This window comes from Anabrus simplex, chromosome 1, assembly GCF_040414725.1.
Source record: "Anabrus simplex isolate iqAnaSimp1 chromosome 1, ASM4041472v1, whole genome shotgun sequence".
Classification (NCBI taxonomy): domain Eukaryota; kingdom Metazoa; phylum Arthropoda; class Insecta; order Orthoptera; family Tettigoniidae; genus Anabrus; species Anabrus simplex.
This window is the reverse complement of record NC_090265.1, coordinates 527,648,454-527,672,821: the sequence shown is the minus strand read 5'-3', so window position 1 is coordinate 527,672,821 and position 24,368 is coordinate 527,648,454. Positions and strand designations below refer to the sequence as shown.

Genomic DNA, 24,368 nt, shown 5'->3' with positions numbered 1-24,368 from the left:
AACATAGCGTTATATTGTTTTTTATTCCTTGATCTGACTTTGCTGATGAAGAGAATGCATATTGTTCCTGAAACATGTATGATAGAATAAATAATTTTCAATCATTAAAAGTGTATTGACAAGGTGGACCCAACATAAACTATTTTAAATATTTTCTTTAATAGATTTAAACAAGTCAATACAGGATCAAATAAAATACCAATTATGGTTAAGTTTATTAACAGTCAAGAATTGTTGAATTCTATTCCTACACACCTCAAGAAAATCAACACGCTCTCACTAATGACAATAGTGACAATGTAAGAACTTTAGGTCTCATATGGCAACCATCTAGCAACAATTTCCAGATTGTCAGTGATCCTATTTCTCATCAGCGATTGATGAATAACATTAAGATTACAAAAAGATTTGCCCTTTCTAGAATAACAGCAGTATTTGATTCATTAGGTTTACTAGCTCCTATGATAATTATCTGCAAGATATTTATGCAACGTCTTTGACAAAATAAGACACCTTGGGACGACCCATTAACCTCGCAACTTCTGCAGAATTGGAAAATCATTTCTAACCAACTTATTAAAAAGATAAGCATTCCAGGATTAGTGATGATAGATAGTGTGTGTAGGACATGAACTGAACTTACACTCAACATTGCTTTCTCGTGTAAATAGTCTGAATTATATGAACTCATATTACTTAAGAAGTGTGACTGTTTAAAAACTGTGGAAACTTCGAACTGTGATGTGTGTTTCAAAATCACAAACGCTTCAGACTGTGCTTTAATTCATTTAAAAGCCATAATTATTTCTAATAGTGAGCATTACTTTGAAGTTATATAACGGACTGTAGTTCAAAGTGCACATAACAGGCTGTGATTCAAAGTTCACGAAATAGACTGTGATTCTAAGTGCAACAATGAATGCTATTTATCATTGACTTACGAATATTCAATTAACCAGACAGTGCTAATTTGTAACATGATCAATTGTCAATTGAACTTTCTCGTGTGTCTACTACATAATACAACACCAGAAATCTTGACCTAGTGTTAATCCTCATATCAACTCAACACCTGACTCGACGTGGGACATAGTACATGCAGCGCCTCCTAGAGAACAAGGCCTGGCATTACGAATGAGAGTAGCTGATGACGTATGTTGAAGGAGGCCCATGCCAGTAACTCAGTTAGCTTGTTGCTGCTTGTTGTATGAGGACGCGTTTCCCTATTATGTGTGTTTTTCATCGATTATATTAATGTTAATCGAGTCTTGTGTGTTAACACTTGTTTAATATTCCTATTAGTGTAAGTTCAGTTAAAGGTGATAGTACTTATAAATTGTTAATATTGATAAATTGTGTTTAAAGTGCTGGCATGGCCACCAAGTGAGGTTAGAACTGAGTTTATTTTTAATGGTGTGTTGTGAATTGCGATCACTGTTTTTCAAATTATGAATAACGATGCCTCAGAAATGCAGTGTTCCAAATTGTAAGGGCAATTATCGCACTGGCCCTAAAGTGAGTGTTTTCTCGTTTCCAACTGACGACTCGGAGAGAGCTAAGTGGTTACGAGCTATTCGCCGAGATGATTTCGTTCCTTCCAAAAATGCAAAGGTAAGTCTTAGTTATTAGTGTATTATATATGATTTCAATCATTCAATCACTTAAGTTGTGGAATAGTCCTTGAAATGGAGCCCGGTGTTGTAGGTGTGCGAGCTCCATTTCAAAACTCATGAGGTTGAAAGGACTACCAGCATGTATGATGAGAGAAATGGGAAATTATTGACTGCACCTTTATCTCATCCAAGGCTTGTGGATAGGTCTCTTTATATCTTTGCTATTTATGAATGAAATAGATTTTTTAGGGTGATTTATATCTTACTGATTTAAGCATTTGCTGTATTGAATTGACCAGTTATTACATTTAGTTTGGGATGTGCTGAGTATTCACATTACTTCATAGGACTACTGTTGTGGGTATAGTGATATTCTGGGAAAACTTATAGGGCCTAAATTATGAAGGCATGTAAGGTATTGGCTTTCAAGTATTCCTTCTGTGCTGGACCCTTAACTGCAAGTGAGGCAGTTCTGTTTATTATATCGCATGAGGGAAAATACCACTTAGTGTGGGTTAATATTTTTAGTTCAGGCTAGACAGCAATGTTATTGTGTTTATTGCAATTATGTTAGGTTCTGTATAATTATTATAAGTTCAATGATTTTCTCTGTCTCCTTGTGTGATATTCATTTTATATTAAAATCAACCAGATATATCTAAGACATGACACGGTCCTGTGAAGTAAGTGGTGCCATGAATTAATAGACGAGCGCATTTATATCTAGGCGAATGCATTCTAACTTGGTCTAAACATTTTAGGAGCTGTTCCTTCTCAGTTTCCAAACTGCCCAGAGTACTTGTCTGATACCACATCTGCCCACCGAGAAGCTCCAGACGATAGGCGTTGTCGAGTAGACAATGAAAGTTTGGCCAAGGCTCTTGCTCAAAGTTTAGAGACCTATGAAGCTCATGTCAGTACTGTTTCTTTCAAGAACTTCCAGGAATTTAAAGAAAAATTAAGTTCAATATCTGTAAAACAAGACTGGAACTGCACTGAAAAGGGAAAAATTTAGTAGCTCTATTTTCCATAGTAGTTTCTTTAGAAGAGAACACAGTAATAACACAAGAGCACTTTTATTTTATCATATTTATTGCCAGGTGTTATGTTTTCAGGGAGTGATGTTACATTTGAGAGGGTACCTTTTATGTTAAACAGGTATTTTGTCATTTAACAAATACGGTTCATTACCTTGGTGGCACATATCCTACAAAATCATTAACCATCCTTTCCTTTTGTCTGTGGTAAGCTGAGGCTTTCTCACTTTTTTTTTTAGTACATTACATTACTGAGTTGATTAACCTCTATGAATTTCATTCAAAGGGAATGTGTAAATTCTGAATTCAGGGCTAATCACTGTAAATTCCTTCAGTAGTAAACATTCCTGTTTGAGTAACTGTGAATTCAATTACGAATTTCCTCTTCCAGCATTATAGCCTATTCACACTGTGGTTATGAATTTCCTCTTGGAGAAAGTACTCCTTCCAGCTTTTGTTATGTAATGAATCTAACATGCATCTGTGAAAAATTGGGGATTAATTACTTAATTGATCTCATGTGTGTCATATCTATATAATGCAGCTGGTTCATAAAGCATGAAATGAGTAGTTCAGTGTGAGTTCTGCTACCGTTTTATTAATATAATGGCAGGGATGCAAGTTCTTAATATAGTTTCCTAGGATTTTAACAATTAATGTTCATAGATATTTCCTTTTATATTTTCTTATATCATGTTCACCTCATGTCCATTTCAATTTTAAGCAACCTGGTGAAGTTAAATTGAAAACAATTTCAGAAAATGTCTGAGTGAAGGTCAGTTCAAATGTTATAAGAATTGGCATGCTACTTTTCAAATTTAAGAATTTCAATTTTTCCCCTGTTCTGGTAATTTGAATCAGGGTCCAAAATCATATACGTACATTTATTTACACTAGGGAATGCAAATATAAGTTTGATGACTTATAACCAACACAAGAGCAGCATTGTCAGCATGTACTGTAATCATTCTCTTTGCATAACAGCCAAATTGTGTGAGCTCTTCACCCCCTTAATTTATGTGAGGCTTCTATTGTAAAAAAAATGTTTACCTGTTTTTACGTTATTATTTTTATTTAATAGCTTTTTCTGTACTTACATGTTGTTTTTTATCTTTTATCTTTCATCAGCAAGTTCAGTTTTGTAAAAGCTTTTTTTTTTTTTTTTTTGCACCGACACAGAGAGGTCTTATGGCGAGTTATGTAAAAGGAACTGATTATTTTCTACTCTTAAATATACGTAAGAAAGTGTCATATAGACATATTATTAAAGTTGTTCAGTATTAAGACTCTTAAAAAAAATTATTCTTTGCATTTTTAATTGATCTTTCTAATTATTACAGTATATTACTCATTTCACTTCCGATATGCGCGTCTACGAGAAAGAATATTCGTAGAATGCACTTTAACCAGCGTATTTTTCAATTTTCGTAAGGAATTAGCTTCATCTACTATACACTCGCGCTAAGCCGTCGTGGTCACGGCTGAGCCCAGTCGCGTGACGTCACGAATCGTATTGTCAGGCCTTGTTCTCTAGGAGGCGCTGGTACATGGTACGACGTTGGAGATGGTACGTGGTTCGACGAGGGATGTAATATGTGGTACAGCGAGAGAAATGGAATGCGGTACGACGTTGGAAATTGTACGTGGTTCGACGTGGTGCTGAAAACATCGATGGAGTTCCAGTTGCAGTTCATGAAACAGCATTCACCAGTTCCAGCCTACCAAAAACTTACAGGTGAAATGAGTGCATTTAGCATTTTAAACTGGTAAAAGCAAGTGATTACTTAAAAAACGTATTTGTTGCACTAGACAGTTACTGACTTACAGAAGAGGCACTTTTATTATTTTCAAATCATTTAAAGTGCTACGTTAAAGTGTTTATCTCATTACAAGTGCAAATTGACTTTCCAGAAAAAATTCATTTTCGAGTGATAATTAATTTAATAATTTAAACAGACTTTAGGTGCTTCAAAATAATTTAATTTCCAATTTTACTGTGAAGTGTAAAACTTAGAAAAGACTTTAGGTTTCATATGAGAATAATTTATGAAAACAAGTGTTTTTTCCAGAACATTCTAAAGACTTATGAAACCACGTTTAACTTACAAATTTCATGAAGAAATAAGTTTATTTTTCAACTTCATTTAGAGCAAAGAATTTTCTGAATTTCAATTTTGGTTGACTATACATGAAAGTCATATCTCAGTTTTAAATACGAGGTAATAAGAAGGTTATTAGTGCATTTAGACATTTGAATAAATTTTCATTTAGCAAACTAATATCTATTATTTTGCTCTGCGAACTCCTTTCTCTGTACCGGCTCCTAAGAATCGATCACTACCTGAGACCTTTCTCATGCTCCTTAGCCCAACAACTTTTCCTAGTACAATACATTTCGGAAATAGTTTTTTCCATGGCATTTGAAAGGTTTAAACTGTGAATCGAGGTGATTGCATGCTTTAATGGGTCTTAGAATACTTTGTGACACGGCAAGTGTTTACATTTCTGAAGTACGAGAGAAGTGCCATGGCAGGAAATCGTACAAGGTTAGAGTCATAGGAAAGTTTGATTAGCCACGATGTTTTAATGGCATTGGGTACTTTCTGTGTAATTACAAGGCATCTAAGATGCATACAGTACAGTAATTCAATGAATAAAGCACTTGAACATGGGAACCAGCAAAATTTTACTCCTTGATTTGACTTTGCTGATGAAGAGAATGCATATTGTTCCTGAAACATGTATGACAGAAATAATTTTCAATCATTAAAAGTGTATTGACAAGGTGGACCCAACATAAACTATTTTAAATATTTTCTTTAATAGATTTAGACAAGTCAATACAGGATCAAATAAAATACCAATTATGGTTAAGTTTATCAACAGTCAAGAATTGTTGAATTCTATTCCTACACACCTCAAGAAAATCAACACGCTCTCATCACTAATGACAATAGTGACAATTAAGAACTTTAGGTCTCATATGGCAACCATCTAGCAACAATTTCCAGATTATCAGTGATCCTATTTCTCATCAGCGATTGATGAATCAAGGTTAACTGCATGCAGTAACGGGCCTTAGAATTTTGTAACGCGGCAAGGGTTGGCACTTCTGAATTACGAATTGGCGGTTAATTCGAAATCACGTAATTCGAAGTCTGATTTTTTGGTCCCAACGACTTCAAATTAATGAGGTTTTACTGTATGTCTCATATTTTTACTGCATGAGCTATGATAACAGAGATATTCACAAATTTAGATTATCATTGCAAAGTCAATCAATGGCAAACATTGCCAACATGGAAATACTGTTCAATCATCAAGGTAATGAGTTAAATGTCGATGGTCATTGTTGTTGTTATTGTTGCTGTCATGATTGCTTTTAAACACAAAATGGCATGATGATTAGTATATATTGATCAGGAAGATAATTAAGATAACCAAACCACTGAAAGAAGAAGAAGAAGAAGAAGAAGAAGAAGAAGAAGAAGAAGAAGAAGAAGAAGAAGAAGAAGAAGAAGAAGAAGAAGAAGAAGAAGAAGAAGAAGAAGAAGAAGAAGAAGAAGAAGAAGAAGAAGAAGAAGAAGAAGAAGAGTCTTGAGAGAAGGTGGAAATGGAAGACTTCCTTGACTATGAATGCCCTGATATCATCAAGCTGGAAAAAAAGCTAAGTGTTGTGGCCTACAATGTCATAAGTCTATACAAAACTGATCCAACAATAACATTAGACTGGCTATGGCTAATTGAGATGTACTCTCTCCATTCAGCCGCCACTCAAATCTGCTAAATGGCATTACTGCTGCAATTGTATAAATACTAACCTTTCAATGAAGGATTCAACAACTAGTATTTATTTATTTCTTAAAATTAAGATGTTTAGTCCTATAGAACTCACCATCAAATATGAGAGGTTCCATGACAGAAAAGTCATCAGATTCTGTAAGCTGACCTTTGCTTCGAGCTCGTTTCATGGAAGATATCAGTCCATCCTTGGTGACCCGAGCAGCTATATATTCAGGAACTCTGTAATTAAACAGCAAATTCAAAACCTGGAAAGTAAACTGAAAAACGCTGGTTGAATTACAGAACAATCTCCATAATCCATCCGTTCAATTCTAGCAAGTCCAATAATGTGACCTTCCCCACCACACCTTACCTTACTATGTAGAAACTCTGGATGTGAATTTTGCTTTGTTTATTTTTTTTATAAAAAAAGATTACCAAAAAAGCCTTCAAAATGTCTCTTTATGTAAAAGAACAAACTACAGTACAATTAACAGCTTTCTTACTGAAAATAACAATGGGTAGGTTATTTTCCTTCCGAACAATATGGTGTACAAGGTTACATATATTCCAGCAGTTTGTAATTAATTGAAGTGTGAATTATTTAGTATTTTTCTAAATATTGCTAGTATGCACATAATATAAAATGTGCATAAGTACTATGTTTCCCATAAAACCATAAGTTAACTATCTATACAAATAAAATTATAATTTTGTCTGAACACTTCAAATTTTGGCCTCATTCTTGGTACTTATCTCGGATTAGGTATACAAATGTCGAAAATAGGTTCAGTTCAATTTTTGTCCATCTGTCTGGATGTCTGTCTCAATGTCATGGAAAAATACCTCAAAACTGCTTGAAACTCAGTATTTTAAGTTCAGGGATATCCGGAGGGTGCATGTCCGACGTGTCAGGACAGTTTTCAGTCGATTGTGTATGCCTGGTAGGAGTTAGGAATGAACCATTTGTGATCAGTCTTAATTTTGTCTTAAACAGAACAAGAGGAAATATGTCAACATGTCCTTGGGACATCTCAAGTAGTGCAATAGGTGTATGGCTACTTTTCAGTGAGAGAATATCATATATTTTGCTGTCTTGCAGTAGTTTCAATGACTATCTCTGGATAAACATACAAACAATAAGCTAAGTTCTTTAGCATGACTCCATTTGTGTTATTCATGCCTACTAATTTTAGTGCGATTTAGTGCAAAATTGTTAAGCTAATTATTCAGTCATAATTTTTAATTATTTAAATACAGTGAAAATGAGTGCAAGAAAAAAGGCCAAGACTTATCATTCATCATAGTAAATATGAAGTTAATTTTCCACCAGGAAGTGAAATTCATAAACTCAAGGTGAAAGAGTTTAAATCAAAATTGCCAACTCAAGAAAGCATGCCAGCAAAACAAAAATCTCATTCCAAAAAAGGAAACAATTTCATCCTTCAAATCGAGCAAACAATCTGAAGTCGCTGATAGTCTTTTTGAAAGATTTAAAAATAAAACAAATATCAATGCTGTTATCCAAGATTTTCAACTATCCAGAAATACTGTTGTGCGACAAATGGAGAAAATGAGTGAATATAAGAGAACTGCTTTTGAGAGATATGTTCAGCAGCGTTGCTTTCTTGCTCCAAGTGGATAAACTGACCAATGTGAATGACACAGTTCAGTTAGTTTTTATCCAAATGGTTTTTTGAAGATTTCAAAGTAATTTTACACGCAGATATCAGGTGGTCCAGCAGGTATAAAATTTTGTAAATATTTTGAAGTATACAAAGTGAAAAAAGTTATTTTTTTGAAGGAGAGGAGAGATGAGTACAAGCAGCTAGAACATAATAAGTGATTGTGTGGCCAGTCCTTTTTTTGGCAAATTTCACTGGCAAACTTAGTGAAATGAACCTACATCTACAGGGCACAATCAAATGCGGTGAGCACAGTGTTATGCTACAAAAATAACTTTCAGTTAATGATGAATGATGTCCGAGCTGAAAAATAATATTTTTGATCACTTTTCTACCATACAGGATTATCTTGAGAATGATCCTGAATTAAATTTTCAGACATAGAAGTATGTGGTTGAAATAGGTTCTGCACTGAAGAGTTCAAAAATTGCTTCCGTGATTTCCAAAAAGGAACAGTTGTTGACTACATTTCATAATCATTCAAATCAGACATAAAATAAATTGTTCTTACTGTCAGTAATATTTATTAAATGAGCAAGCTGTCTCTTGAAAATTATATTCTGAAAAATGATGGTTTTCTGGAAGTGTGTGCAGGGAAAGATTCATTTTGAAAGTTAGTGCCGACAGAAAATTTTTCCAACTTGAGAAGACAAAGAAACGCTACATTCAAGTTTTGGTTCAACATATTAGTGAGAATCTGACAATTTGTATCTTAAAATGGCAAAGGCAACCAACGTTACCTAAAATTGGCCCTCATTCAGTACCTTCCTACTCACCTGACTACCAACAGGTACTGAACGACATGCAGACCCCAACATCACAGTACGTACAAGGTATGGAAGCCCACCAAATTCACTGTATGTTGATTTTATTACACATTATTTATTTAGGTTCTATTGTAAAGCTAAAATTGCTCTCTCCCCTCCCCCCTTAATAATGAATGATGATGGGACATAGACAGATATTTGTCAGGTTTGATAACAGGAAGTAGATCACAACCTGTTTAAAGTTTGACATGCCAGCTCTAGGCTATACAGTAGAATCCTGATGCATCATTCCCGGGATTGTACCCTTCCCATATTCATCATTCAACTTATTTGGTCCCAAAAATGCTTCATATAAACTAATGTTAAATTACCCGCATCCTAGTGGCAGGGGAAGAAGACAATCATGAGCCCCAAGTCATCATGAGTTTCGCCAAAGTACATGCCATTCTAGTGAAGACAAAATCCTTTGTGTTCTCCCATGCTATCAGTAATGTTAAAGAAGAGAACATTATGCAGGTAGAGAAGGAAGCTTTGATGAAACAAATTGTTTACTAAAAAGAGCAAGTAACGATATGACAAAGATATGAAATTATACCATTAATTCTTTTTTATAAATACAGTATTTCCATTTATTAAGGAACAACCTTCTGCATTCACAGGCTGCCATTAAAATAACGTAAAACAAATCAAATTGTATCTATAAAGTTCTATTAATTAAGTAAAACTCCAAATTATAACACAGATATGGTATAAGAGTATAATCAGTGCAGCATTTCCGTGCTGCAGATGTGGTGTCTCAGGATCTTGATGGAGCACTGGAGGACGAGAGTAACGATTTCGGGGATGAGCTTCACTGGAAGTTGGAAGTGCTTCTACATGATGGCAAAGTGACATAGTGCAGTACCACAAGCTCTGAACATTATCCCTATTATTTTGATTTATAGTAAGGAATAGTGGGTTCGTACTTTTAAAATCTTTTCTAGATTAGCCTCCACTGCCTGACCGCTATGGTGCTCAAACCTGACAGGTGGATCTAAAATGAATCCCTGAGAACTAATGTCTTTAAAGACCATGATGTCCTTAAAGATTAGGATGTCAATTTTCTGAGACCTTCCATTTATGGCCAGTTCGTATACCTCCTCATGTACACTGAATCCCTTTCTCAGTTCTTCGGCAATGAAGAATCTAATCTGGTGGTACCACGTGTTTCTTAGGAACTCCCCGCATCTGCAGAATCTCAGAACATGTCCAAGTTTCTTTCTCTCCGTGACAATGTCGACAGAGGTTGTTATCCAGGGATCTGCCTGGCACCAAGCACACCACAGAAACATTAGCAGTCATCCTTATAGCCTCTCTCCACTCATTGCAAGACAGTCCGGTTTGATCTCACACCCAAGAGTTTAATGCCTTTGCTGGGAAGACCTAGTGCTTACAGTGCGCTATGTCTTCCGGTATGGGCTAGAGCAATTTTGTTACTTTTATTGATCTGTCTCAATCTTATCCTTGGCTTTGACAGTATGAAAGTGACTGAGGTATGAATGATGCTAGTAATGCCATTCTTTAAGCAGCCAGTCCCTGCTATGAACAGTGAGAAAATGTTGCTCTTAGGGTCAGTTGGTGCATGCATTTCAGTGGACTTGGCAGACTTATATATAATAGTAACTTCCGGCTCAATGAGGAAAGCAATGGGAAACCACCTCACTCATTCCCCTAGTACGCCTCTTCAGTGATCCCTAGGTCATCTATGACAGCTAATGGTGGAGCTGTTGAGGATCCAACCCGTCTTTGAGCTGAAAACTGACCATACATACATACATACATACATACATACATACATACATACATACATACATACATACATACATACATATTATCCGCACACTTTATCTTGGTGCATTTACACCCTAGTGCTGAATCGGTCGACCTCGGCGATCTTCGAGATTCGGACTGGCAACCTTTGAAACACAAACTATGAATCGCTTAAGCATCGTTGTGCGACATCTGGCGTACACTTCACGTACTAGTACTGTTGTTGTTTACACAACAAAGCCAAAGTATAGAATTCATGCTAGGAACAAGATTCGCATCGAGAAATGTTTTATAATGTTATATAATGTGTATGTGATATAGTTGTTGGCTTAAGACGATAACGGTTTAGAAATTTCATATCGATCGATCATATTCTCGATTCAATTCAGATTTCATTTTCATTTAGTTGGCAGCACCAGGCAGCACTATCGATACCGGGACAGCTCCCTCCTACACCTCACCCCTGTACACAAATGCACCAAGATAAAGTGTGCGGATAATACATACATACATACATACATACATACATACATACATACATACATACATACATACATACATACATACATGCATGCATGCATGCATGCATACATACTCACTCTTTGTAAGGTTGCACTCAAGACTTTTTTTACGATAGTGAACATTACGAGGTACATTCGCATTCTCGTAGCTCTTGACGGATCTTCTTAGTATCATATAGACCGTTGGTGGTGGCCGAGTATCAGCGTTTGTTAATTTGAGACATTCTATACATTCCCAACTCTCTGCGTGAGAAACCTTTGAAGCAGTAGCGAGCGTATTTTCAGTCTTAAGCAAAATGTTCCAGGCATTAATGAATTGTAGGTAGACTTCCTACAAGGTTTTAAGTGACCCTTGCTTCAACTCACCTCGAATTACACATATCCCTGTACACTTCTGAGGATTGATTTAAAGTCCAATTTCTTCAAACCTCCTGCAGATTAGCCGAGTAAGATCTAAACCTGCTTCTTTGTTCTTCCCGACAATGACAGAGATACCCCATAATGCCGCGTGAGACTACACCTTCGCTTAGTTCATCTAAGAAATGGTGAACAACTAGGTTACAGGGGGCTAGTGATAATGGAGATCCCTGCATCACATGTTTATGGGAATAGATTATGTCCTACCCTTTGAGTAATGTTCCCAGTCTGAAGGTTGCAAATCACGTCCCCAAGTTTTGAAGGTATCCCTTCAGACCATATGATTTTTATAAGGTGGCTGTGACTGATGTTGTCAAATGGCTTTCAAATGTCAAAATAAATGACCATGACATCCTTTTTCCTTTCGTTAGCATATTTTAACAATGAGCCAAATATGGAAGTATTTATAATGGTGTCTGGAAATCCTTGCTGATGTTCATTACAGTGGATGTACTCACGTAGGCAAATGTCGAATACCTTCTCTGTTACCCTCCTAATGACAACAGATAGTGATGGGTCACCAGTTTGACACAACCTTTGGGTCACATTTCTTATGTAACAAAATTGTGCATGCACTCCGTAGACATTCAGGAATCTCGTCAGTTTGTAGCATTCGGATTGCTATTTTTGTGATAATAACTTGTATGTAATTATCTTTAAGAGCTCTCATCACAACGCAATCTGGACCCGGTGCAGTTTCTACTGCGATATGATGGATTGTGACAGTAATTTCCTCCTTCGACATGGTGGACACAAACATTTCATCAATTTCCACACTCCGCTTTGGTGATTTTAGAAGGATAAGTTCCTCTTTCATGTCAATTTTCATGGCAAAAGGTATCAGAAAAGAAACTATGAACGTTTTCAAGATCAAGTTTACATATCTTGAACTTAATTTCCAACACCCACCCGCCTCACTACGTGCTGTCTCTGACTGTGTAACTGGTACTGAGTTATTTCATAGTTACATTCGTTTTGCCTTTTTCCGTGGGCATGTCTATCTGCACACTGTGGATCTGACGAGTGACTGGTGTTTTTCACTAAGGGATAAACAGTATTTCTTCCTAGCTTCATAAAATTTGCTTGCTGGGTGTTTGGGACCAAGCAGGAGGTTAATAGACGTGAACAGGAATAATGTAAAATCTTGGACCAATTTATTATTGTCATGATCGTTGTTGACTTGCTCGAATTTTAATTTCCAAACATGAATTTCTTGTTTGTACTTTAGAGATGAATTATCTGATATACCCCCGTCATCGCCAGGATTGAGACTTTCGCTAGTGACTGAACTGGATACATCTGCTTGAGATAACTTAGCTGTATGATTTTTGAAGCAATCTTTTGCGGTGTAGGTTAAGATGAGAGCGAATGAGATACAATGGATACACCCTGCTCACCACGATAAACTGGCTAGCTACAGTATTGGCATTTGACTTCCCAAGGCTCTTGTGTAAAGGTTTTGTTTTCAAATAAATTAGAGTTCCTAACTGTCTGGGTATCAACACGTTCGTTAGGTGTTAATATAGAATGTTGTTCAGTTACACAAAGGAGGATGTGAATGCTTAACGTCACGCTGTGGTTATGATGTGCACACTTTACGTGTACAGCAATTCCTCTCTCTGCACAAAAAGAATACCTAATTATGGAAGTTTGTCCTGTGTCCACTGATCTGTTCCCTAAGTATTCTACCTTGATCTATAAATCATCCATAAACTTAGTTAAATAATGAAACTTGAGAAATTACTGTCCGTCCAGTTCCATGACTAAATGGTTAGCATGCTGGCCTTTGGTCAAAGGGGTCCCAGGTTCGATTCCCGGCAGGGTCAAGAATTTTAACCATCATTGGTTAATTTCTCTGGCACAGGGGCTGGGTGTGTGTGTTCTCTTCATCATCATTTACAAACTGCATGTGCATATCGTACAGTATCAGAACCTCCGATTCTAGTAGTAGCAGCAGCAGTGTAGCTCCTATTGACTTCTTGGCTATCGACAGACAAGAAATTTGGCTCACATAAGGAGAGTCAGGAAGGAGATGGGCAAAGGCTTTGGCTCTTAGTTGCAGAATGCAACGATGTCAAACGAGATGGGAAGACAATTCTAGAGGGAAATGGACGAAATGGCATATGGGTTGGCCGAAATCATCGTGAAGTGACTACTATCTCACACAGTTCTTGACAGATCATGGTCAGAGAAGAAAACGGTTCACAGCTGATGCAGCGCAAGGCTCAATTCTTGGACCAAACCTTTGGAATATCATGTATTATGGTTTGTTACGGCTGGAGATGCCAGAAGATTTGAAACTTGTGGGTTATGCTGATGGTGTGGCTGCCCTGATAGTAACCCGTAACCTAGAGCTGGCTCAATGTAAACTAAAGAAACATAAGAAGCATCAGCTTTCTAGAGTGATTATTACCCATTTGAGCTCATTCTGCTGTCTTCACCACTTCCTTCACCGCATCTAGCGTTGAGTGACCTCTGCGAAATCCACGTTGTTGGTCAGATAGATCGCCAGCTAATCGAACTGCTGAGAGTATTCTCAGCTGTAGTAGCTTCTCTAAGCCTTTCCCAGCAGTATGCAGCATACAGAGAGGTCTGTAACCCCCAGTTTTCCCTTTACTGATCAAAACCAATCTAGGTATCTTCCAACGAAAACTAAAAATTCCCGCTTTCAAATAATGATTGTACCTTCTCAACAGCAGTTGGGGACATACCGTATTTCACGGCATAATCGTCGCCACCGCGTAATCGTCGCATCCTTTATTTTCAATACAAAAATCAGACTTTAAACCTTTAATTACATAATCGTCGCACGTCCAAATTTTGTTCACTAATCTGGTTAAAAGGTAAATGGAACTGCAACGTAAGTTGCACATGAATGCGCAATTTAAGTACGTGTATGGGCAATTTGGCAACACAGTCACGTTTGCGACATGTTGCACAACGTATAAATAAATAATACCGGTATATGTACGATGCATGGCTTACCGGTAGACTATCGGCAGTTAGACAACGTGGTCGCGAGACAGTGTACTATTTATTCACCACCTACATATTATGCTTACCGGTAGGCTATCGGCAGTTTGACAACGTGGTCGCGAGACAGTGTACTATTTATTCACCACCTACATATTGTTCCCATTTGAAATATGTAAGGCTGTAAGTTATCGCTTATCGGCAACGTCGCCAGGAAATACCGGCTAGGTAGGTTGAATGGACCTTGAACCAGCCCTCAGATACAGGTAAAATTCCCTGACCCGGCCGTGAATTGAACCCGAGGCCTCCGTGTAAGAGGCAAGCACGCTACCCCTACACCATGGGGCCGGCTCCTGTGTTATTGCGCACGAAGTGAAATCCAAGACGATAACGCAGATTTCCATGGAATTATTCAGCCGAATTATTTACGATGTCTCAGTTGTCATCGCTAGACTCTTATCTTACTACTACGTCATAAGTGTCCGGGCATGGGATGAAAACTTTTATCCAAGCAGTCAAGATAATTATTATCCAATGCTATTAAAGTTTTATTTTATAAACTTGTCAGTAATGTAATGTAAAATCATCAGTAACTGGGAAGAAATATTAGCCTAATTACCGTACGTTTAAAAGAAATTGAAAAAAATGAATGTTTGTTACTGACATCTCGGAATACAGTCAACTATACAGTAGACCTACACCGCGCTAGCTAGAGCTCCGGTTTGCGAGCTTTGCGCAAGCGCAGTAGTGTGTCACAACCAACGAGCTAAACTGATAAATTGTTGCATGCTTCCTTGCTGCTCATTCTCTTTGTTGTTGCCTAACAGTATTGGCTGCTCTGGAATGGACAGATCACAGATGCATTTATTTGTTTCAGATTTACGTGATTACTGTAGACATGTGTGCATGAGAATTTTTTTTAATTTGTGTTTTGGGTGTTTGCAGAAATAATTTGTTTTAATAGCAAACAATTACGGAAAGTCATTTAGATCGCAAAACATTAACGTGTGAAGCATTTATAAGCGATTATGGGTAAATATAGAAACTATTTGCGGGCTTCAAGCTAAGCGTAATTGCCTTCGCTGAACAGCACGGGAACAGAGCTGCAGAAAGAAAATATTCTGTGAGTGAAAAGTTGGTGCGTGACTGGCGGAAAGTAAAAAACAAGCTAAAAAGCACAAACCCTTCTAGACGCGCGTTTAGAGGTCCTAAAACAGGGAAGTTTCCTATAATTGACGAAGAAGTGTTTAGGTACGTCAGTGAAATACGTAACAATGGCTGCTGTGTATCATATGAAATGTTACAAATTAAGGGACAGGAGGTAGTGCGCAAACACAACATACAGGTAACTCAGTTTAAGGCGACTCGTGGGTGGATTAAGGAGTTCATGCGACGACACAATCTGTCAGTGCGAAGGAGAACAACACTAAGCCAAAAGTTGCCTGCTGATTACACGGAGAAGATCGTAAATTTTCACCGATTTGTCATACGTTTGCGCAAGGAAACTTCGTACTTGCTTTCTCAAATCGGTAATGCCGATCAGACTCCAATCTTTTTTGATATGCCTCGCAACAGCACTATTGCGCTAAAAGGATCACGGAGTGTATTAATGAAAACCAGCGGTAGTGAGAAGTTGTGATGCACTGCAATGCTAGCCATTACAGCTGATGGGAGAAAGTTGCCGCCTTACATCATTTTCAAGAGGAAAACGATGCCTAAGAATATACAGTTTCCCCGTGGAATTCATGTACGAGTGCAACCAAAGGGTTGGATGGACGTAGAACTCATGCTGGACTGGGTTAAAGCTGTGTGGAATAGAAGACCTGGTGCACTACTAAAACAACCAGCTCTGCTTGTTTTAGATAGTTTCCGAGGTCACCTCGTGAACGAAGTGAAGCAAATTCTCACTACAAATAAGACACGACAGACAGTCATTCCTGGTGGCCTAACATCTGCTTTGCAGCCACTAGACGTATGTGTTAATAAACCTTTTAAAGACCACTTACGTCGATTTTACGAGTGGATGATGAGCGGCGATCAGCAATTGACGCCCGCCGGAAATATTAGGCGTCCACCCTTGAACTTGTTATGCTCGTGGGTGAAGAAGAGTTGGGATCTTATACCACCTGAACTAGTCTCCAAGAGCTTCAAAAGGACTGGGATTTCGAATGCACTAGACGGTTCCGAAGATGATGCAGTGTGGCAGGGAGACGAAGAATCTAATACTGGTATTAACAGAGGCGAGGACGGCGCATCAGATAGCGAAACCTGCGATAGCGACACCAAAGATTTGGAATAAATTGCGTACCGGTAAGTCCGCATTTCACAACAAAGCGATAATTTTTTGCAAGTGTAATATTTTAACTTTAATACTCAAATTAATGACAAATTAACTTAATACGTTCATTTTTATTTTCAGGTTGGAAAAACGTTCGCCGAATTGTTGCGAAAAATTATTAATTTTGTTTTAGACTATTTTAATTATTTTGATGTATAAACGCGAGTACTACGTGCATCTTAAATTTGTATCAAATGCAATTTAGTTATAAATACATTTTTTGAGTAATACAAATACTGGTATTAAATATTCATCGTATAATGGTCGCACCCTACAAATTTTTTCGAAAATGTTGGTATAAAAAGTGCGACGATTATGCCGTGAAATACGGTAATTCGTGACCTCTCCATAGACTAGGGCTAGCAACTAGCCCGGTGTTCATATACTGCGGTGATATCGATGATGCATTACATACTTTCTTTGTGTGTGTTCATCGGCTGCCACAAAGAAGATGCTTAGATGTTATGCAAGGAGAATTGACACCAGAAGGCATTGTGTCAGCAATGCTGCAAAGTCAAGAGTCTAGTCTACGTAGAAAATATTCTGCATCAGAAGAAGAAGGATCTGGATGAAGAAGGAAGAAGAAGCAGAAGATGCATTAAGCACGACACCGTCCTGAAGCAATGCGAGAGCGGTTCCGGGGCGGAGACAAACATCATGAGAAAAGGTTGTGTGGTTTTCAGTGGGTAAGAATCTCCACACGCTTGTTGAGTTCGGACCCTCACAAGCATCTTATGAAAGATTTTCCACACTCCCTCGAAAAAAAGAAAAATGTTATTATTATTATTATTATTATTATTATTATTATTATTATTATTATTAAATCATAAATTCACACATTCACTTCAGAGTTTGCTCCTAAATTAGCAATTTTGCGACATGAACTTTTGAAGACTTCATATAAAATTTGTGATTATTTGCAGTTCATTTAAGTTCAAATACAAAAAGTTACTTAATGTGATTTAATAAAGAAAAAAATTTGTAACCATAATTTGCAAAATTTGCAGACATAGAATATTCCAATCCCTACTTATATGACACTGTAAGTACTGGAAAAGACAAACAAGTAACAAATCCACGCTGTATATGATTTATTCTATAAGGTGTAAAGTAAATACCAAGAAGGAGATAAAAGTCTACTCCATTTTTAAAATGTTGAACTATGTTTTTAAAAAAAAAAATTTGCCTACTTGGCTGTTTCTTCACTATGAATCACTGAAAACGAGGTACTTTCTTCAGCGCAACGCTGAAGAATTGCATCTCGAACAGCAAGTACTTCAAGGAGATGAAGGTCTGGTCCATGGTTATGTTCTCGAGTTACCAGAATCCTGTCACCTTCTAGACGTGCTGTAAAGTGACGGAAGACAACAAATTACAAAACAAACGCAGATATATATAGTATTCTGCACACAACTACAATTAACAAGAATAATAAACTGAAGCAACGTATACAACATCTTGCCAATAACTTAGGCCTATATATGGTACAACAATTCGATGTTCACTGATTCCTTTTTTTAAATATTAACCCAATGGATCATATTTGCTTGAACCTTTACAGTACAAGATATTAGAATCATTCCGTATTGACAGTTTTCACTTTCCTTTGTATAGTGCTTGAACCTTCATTTAATGCTTTTCTAGGAAACAAGTTGTTTTCCTAAAATGAAGATTAGTTTAAATTAAGGAAAACCAAAGATGTCATGACTCTGACCATATGACACTTCAATATCAGCAGGCCATCTCGCTGAGCAGCAGTCATTTTGGCAGGCCCTCAATAGTGTGCTTATGCCAAGAGCATTTTTTAATTCTGGAAAATGTATCATATTAGCACAAGAAATCCCAATATTAATGCAATCTCTGCTTTGCTCCTTCAACACCTATCAGTTTCAAGATGTGAGAGTGCCAATATTTTGTCCTGGAATTTTTTTTTAAAATCTGGTTTACGTTGCACCAACACACATAGGTCTTACGGCAATGATGGGATAGGTAAGGGCTTGGAGTGGGAGAAGCAGCCATGGCCTTAATTAAGGTACAGCCCAAACATTTGCCTGGTGTGAAAATGGGAAACCATGGAAAACTATCTTCAGAGCTGCCGACAGTGGGGTTCAAACCCACTATCTTCTGAAAGGATTCTTTAATACTCATTCTAGGAATATACTGATATGATAATCTCACATTTATACACTATAAAATGCTAAGTAATTGTGCATGGGTCCAATTCTGAGAAAACAGAAAAAAAATGACACCTTCAATATTTACCTTGCTGTAAAGAACATTGTAAGGGAAGAAAAAGAGAAGAAATGGAATGAGTTTGCAGACAAACTGGAAGAGGACAGTAGAGGAAATATGAAATTGCTATACAGAGTAGTGAAAAACAAGCGAAGGGATCAAGAGACCATAAAAGCAATAGAACGTGATGATGGAACTCTGGCACAAGAAGAGGGAGAAATTAAAAAAGAACTCAAGATCTATTTCGAAAAGCTGCTGAATTGAGATACAGAAAACATAACAACGGATAGAGGAGAGCCAAGTCGAGGAACCACAACTGAACAACTAATTACATGGCTTGAGGTTGAAAATGCGCTCAAGAGCATGAAGAAAGGAAAGACAGTGGGCATAGATGAACTAAGTGCAGATATGCTGAAAGCAGCGGGAGTTCCAGGAATCCAATGGCTCTATAGACTGCTCAACAAGATATGGGAGGAAAATACTATTCCTGAGGACTGGAAGATGGGCATCATTGTATCTCTGTTCAAGAAAGGAAGCCGACGAAAATGTACTAATTACCGTGGTATCACACTACTGTCTCATGTCCTGAAAATATTGGAAAAAATAATAGAGACCAGAATCAGAGATATTGTTGAACCAATTTTGGAAGAAGAGCAGTATGGTTTCAGACCAGGAAGGTCAACTACAGACCTTATATTTGCAATTAGGATGCTAATGGAAAAATACTGGGAGAAGAACAAGCCTTTATTTCTAATATTTTTGGACATTGAGAAAGCATACGATAGTGTACCAAGGGAAAGAATTTGGCAATGCATGAAAGAACTTCAAGTGCGAGACAGCCTCATAGACAAAGTGGAAATGTTGTATAGTGGGAACAGAAGCTGTATTCAAGTAGGATGTGGTTTGTCGGACTGGTTTGAAACAAAGAGAGGAGTGCAGCAGGGCAGCTCATTGTCACCACTTCTATTTATTATTGTAATGGATGTAGTAATGAAATCTATTAAAAGGAAAGAACATGGAGATATCAAAGCCTTCACATTTGCAGATGATGTTGCGATCTGGAGTGACTCAGAAGAGGAATTGGGAGAGAGAATACAAAGCTGGAATGAGGAGTTTAAGAAATATGGTTTAAACATCAGCAAGACCAAGACGGTGGTGATGAAAGTGTATGGGGAAGGAGCAGAACCAATAGTCATGTTAAATGAAACTCAACTGGACAGCGTTCCAGTTTTCAAATACTTGGGTAGCGTTATATCAAATGACAACCTAGCAAAACATGAGGTGAACAATTGAAACAATAAGGCAACACAATTTTACCACCAGGTAAGACACCTGCTGTGGGATGAGCAAATACCCATGAAAACAAAAATGACGTTGTACAAGTCATATTATACACCAATTCTTACATACAGTCTCGAAACCACAACACTGACCAATAGAGATAATTCCAAACTTCAGGCAGCTGAAATGAAATTCCTACGCACTCTGATCCAGAAAACCAGGAAAGACAAGATTAGGAATTAGAAAATTAGAGAAGAAGTAGGAATAGATCATTCTCTCCTCAATAAGATTCAGATATCAAGACTGAAGTGGTTTGGTCACATGAAGAGGATGCCAGTAAACAGAACTGCAAGGAAGGAATTTGACAGAAAGGTAGAAGGAAGACGACCCGTGGGAAGGCCACAAAGGAAATGGATAGATTTAGTTAAGAGCGATGTACTGCTGAGAGGTCATGATTGGCACAAGTTGGTGGAGGAAGAATGGTACAAGGACAGGATGAGATGGAGGAGGCTCATATACCACACCCGGGAAACTGGAGATGGTTTAGGATGATGATGATGATGAATATAAAAGTTAAATGTAGTTTACCATTTCATTTTCACCAACAAAAACTTTCCAACTCAAGTTATGTGGCACAACAAATACAACCAAAAATATTTGATTTTCATAAAAGGATAGTTTTTTCTCATTTTTTTTAGCACAGTATTGCAATTCTTATGCAGGGGGAACTGTGAGAAATGGCCAAACTGCAGAGAACATTATGAAGGTGGAAATAATTAACCTCATGTCAGTGGCTGGAAAGTCAGGTGAGGTGATTGATTTTGTGTAAAAGGAGAATATAGCTACGATGGGATTGAGAGAGGATACATAAAGAGGAAAAGGAAAGAAGAAGTTGAGAAAGGGATACACACTCTACTGGGGTGGAGGACATGAGGCAAAGAAGATGGTGGGAATTCTAGTAAATTGTGACAAGTTATTGCGCAGTAAATAACACTATCCCATTTATCTTTTATAAACGTATATTCAGCAATCAAGTACGTTAGTTACAATTTACAGAGCAATGCAAAGAAGTGAAGGTTAACATAAAACAAAGGAAGCATTAAAAAAAGAACTTTGGTGTGAATCGTGCCCTTTGGTGACATCGTTCAGGAATTATTCATGGAATCACTGGCAGAGTTGGATCGCTCCTGTAGATATTTCCTACACTTCCCCTTGAGACAATCTGCAGGTCCTCAATTCGGTCTCAATAATCCCAAAAGTTGCACACACCATTGGTGCTTCGATTTGGACAAGGTCCTTGTCAAGATATCAGATGACACGTCGCCAGATACAACATGCTCCAAATTCATAGCTCCAGAACGAACAATTTCTTGAACAAAGTGATGGCAAACATCAATGTACTTTGTTCGTGCATGAAAAACGGAATTTGTGGCTAGTTTCTGAGCACTGAAATTGCTGTTGTACAATGTCATCTTCTTAACACCAGGTGCTCCAAACTCTTTCAAAAAATGCTGAAGATGGACAAGTTTTTTGGTGGCATCACCGAGCGCCATATACTCCGCACAGTGGTTGACACAGCTACTGTGCACTGTTTCCTGGAATCCCGTGTAACAGGACCGTCATTCATAACAAAGGCGTATCCAGTAAATGAACGTCTGTTGTAGACTGACCCTCCAAAATTGGCATGCATGTAGCCTGCTACTGATCCATTTCCAAAGCTGTAACTGACCCCCCAAGTCCAAGGTGCCCTTTAAATAGCACAAAACCCTATGTACACCTCGCCGCAGCTGCACGGGATCTTGGAGACACCTGCTGTGAAGAGAGGATGGCACTTGTTGACCAAGCTTGGCACTACAAAATGCAGTATCGCCACATGACTGAAGGAACATAACAGACACAGCCGGCTAGGACAAGCAGGTAAGATCTTCAGTTGCTGAACACTTGCAGCTAGCAGGCCATGACATACAGTACAGCGACATCAAAGCACTGTCAACTAATGTGTCTTATCAACCCGGCTATAGAGGGAAGCCACTGAAATCCTTAAGCACACCAACAGCTTCAACCGTAAAGAGGAATCTGAATGGGTAAACAAAGCCTGGTTTCCAGTCCTGAAAGTCTTAAATCCTGAAGGACATGATAGCCGAGGCAGAACAGCGAAAGTAACGGGTGATCAGTTGCCTGTCTCCGCCAAGGCAGGTCGATGTACATCGGACTCCTTAATGCTTCAACCACTGGCCGAAGAACAGCCAATCAGCGACCGCCCCTCCAGCATGGCAGACCAAGAGGTGAGCAGCGCACTGTAGCCTGCACTATATAATGAGGTAGAATTACAACACCACTTCATTCCACTGAGACCTTCACTGCCATCAAAGTCAATCAGAACCCTTGATAATGCCCAACACAGTCTTCGGTAAAACGTTGGGACCATCATATGCTCCTGAACCATGACCTACAGGTCCAGAAAACACCGACTTGACTAGCTATAGTGACTCAGACGAAGGAAGAGAAAAGAAAGAACCTACACAAAACAGGTAAAAGGGGAAAAAAGGGGAGATAATAACACAATCAGAGGAGATAAGGAAAGGATGGAAGGATTACTTTGATGAACCCCTAAATGTGAGAAGGGGTATAGAGAGAGAAGAGGGAGAATGTGAAGAGACAGAATCTAAGAGTAAAATCACAATGGAAGAGGTAGAAACTACTATCAAATGAATAAAAGTGGGAAAAGCAGCAGGATTGGATAATTGTGTGTGGAAATGATAAAAGCAGCAGGACCTGTTGGTCAACAATGGCTGTACAGGCTATTTAGATTTGGAAAGAAATATCAGTACCAAATGACTGGAGTAAAGAAGTAGAGAGAGATAATCCACCTGAAAGCTGCCCCCATTGGGGAATCAGAATGATCAGCCTCCTAATCAGTTCATATGAAGAATGTTTTATTACTTTCATTGCAAGCAGACTAATACTGACCAATATGATTTTTTTTTTTCTGCAAGTTGCTTTACGTCGCACCGACACAGACAGGTTTTATGGCAACGATGGGATAGGAAATGGCTAGGAGTGGGAAGGAAGTGGCAGTGGCCTTAATTAAGGTACAGCCCCAGCATTTGCCTGGTGTCCTCCTCCATAGCGTAACGGTCAGGGTTGTTAGCTGCCGTCCTTGAGGGCCCAGATTCGATTCCCGGTACTGCCAGAAATTTAAGAATGGCAGGATGGCTGGTATGTGGTTGAAATGGTACATGCAGCTTGTCTCCATTGGGGGTGTGCCTGAAAAGAGCTGCACCACCTCGGGATGAGGACACGAGTTAACTTTATCTGTCTGGTGTGAAAATAGGAAACCACGGAAAACCATCTTCAATGAAATTCTTATCCCTCACAGAGTTATCACTCAAAATTGAAATTTTCAACGATCGGGCAGAATTTATCTTTTTGATTTTATTGGAAAAGGAAAATCCAATACATGGTTCTTCAGGTCAGCACATCGTCCACTATCGTCTGGATGATGACACCTGGATTTTTTTTTTATCCTTAAGAAGTTTCCATAGAAATCGTCCCTCTAGCGCCAATCATAAGTCCAATGACTTCCCATTTTTCATTCCACACTTCTTTCCGTGATCCTCAGTGTATGGTTCATATATGACCTTCTCCTCACAAACTAATCGAGGCTGCTGTTCATTTTCCACTGTATAAGATGATAAATAGCATGTGGAATACAACTGCTGCAGCAGCAGCAGCAGCAGCACGATTGTCGTATGGTGTAAAAAAATGCATGACCATCGGTCCATATCAACAAGGAAAATTGTGAAGATACACTCACTCACTCACTCACACCGTAGGTTTCTGACGGATGTGAAGTTCCCGTGCCGATCTCACAATCCTCCTGAGTCCGCTCTTCCCAGTTATCAATTTGAA

At 38.1% G+C, this 24,368-nt stretch overlaps 1 protein-coding gene across 1 annotated transcript in view; it reads right to left on the bottom strand.

Annotated features, from left to right (window-relative positions):
• Nucleotides 1-24,368, bottom strand: part of LOC136869059 (uncharacterized) — a 255,307-nt gene that overhangs the window by 90,729 nt on the left and 140,210 nt on the right. Inside the window, exons 11-12 of the mRNA XM_067144821.2 lie at nt 18,134-18,290; nt 6,546-6,673 (exon numbers count right to left, since the gene is read on the bottom strand). Of these exons, the coding sequence (XP_067000922.2) occupies nt 6,546-6,673; nt 18,134-18,290 (285 nt within the window). The remainder of the gene's footprint in view (nt 1-6,545; nt 6,674-18,133; nt 18,291-24,368) is intronic.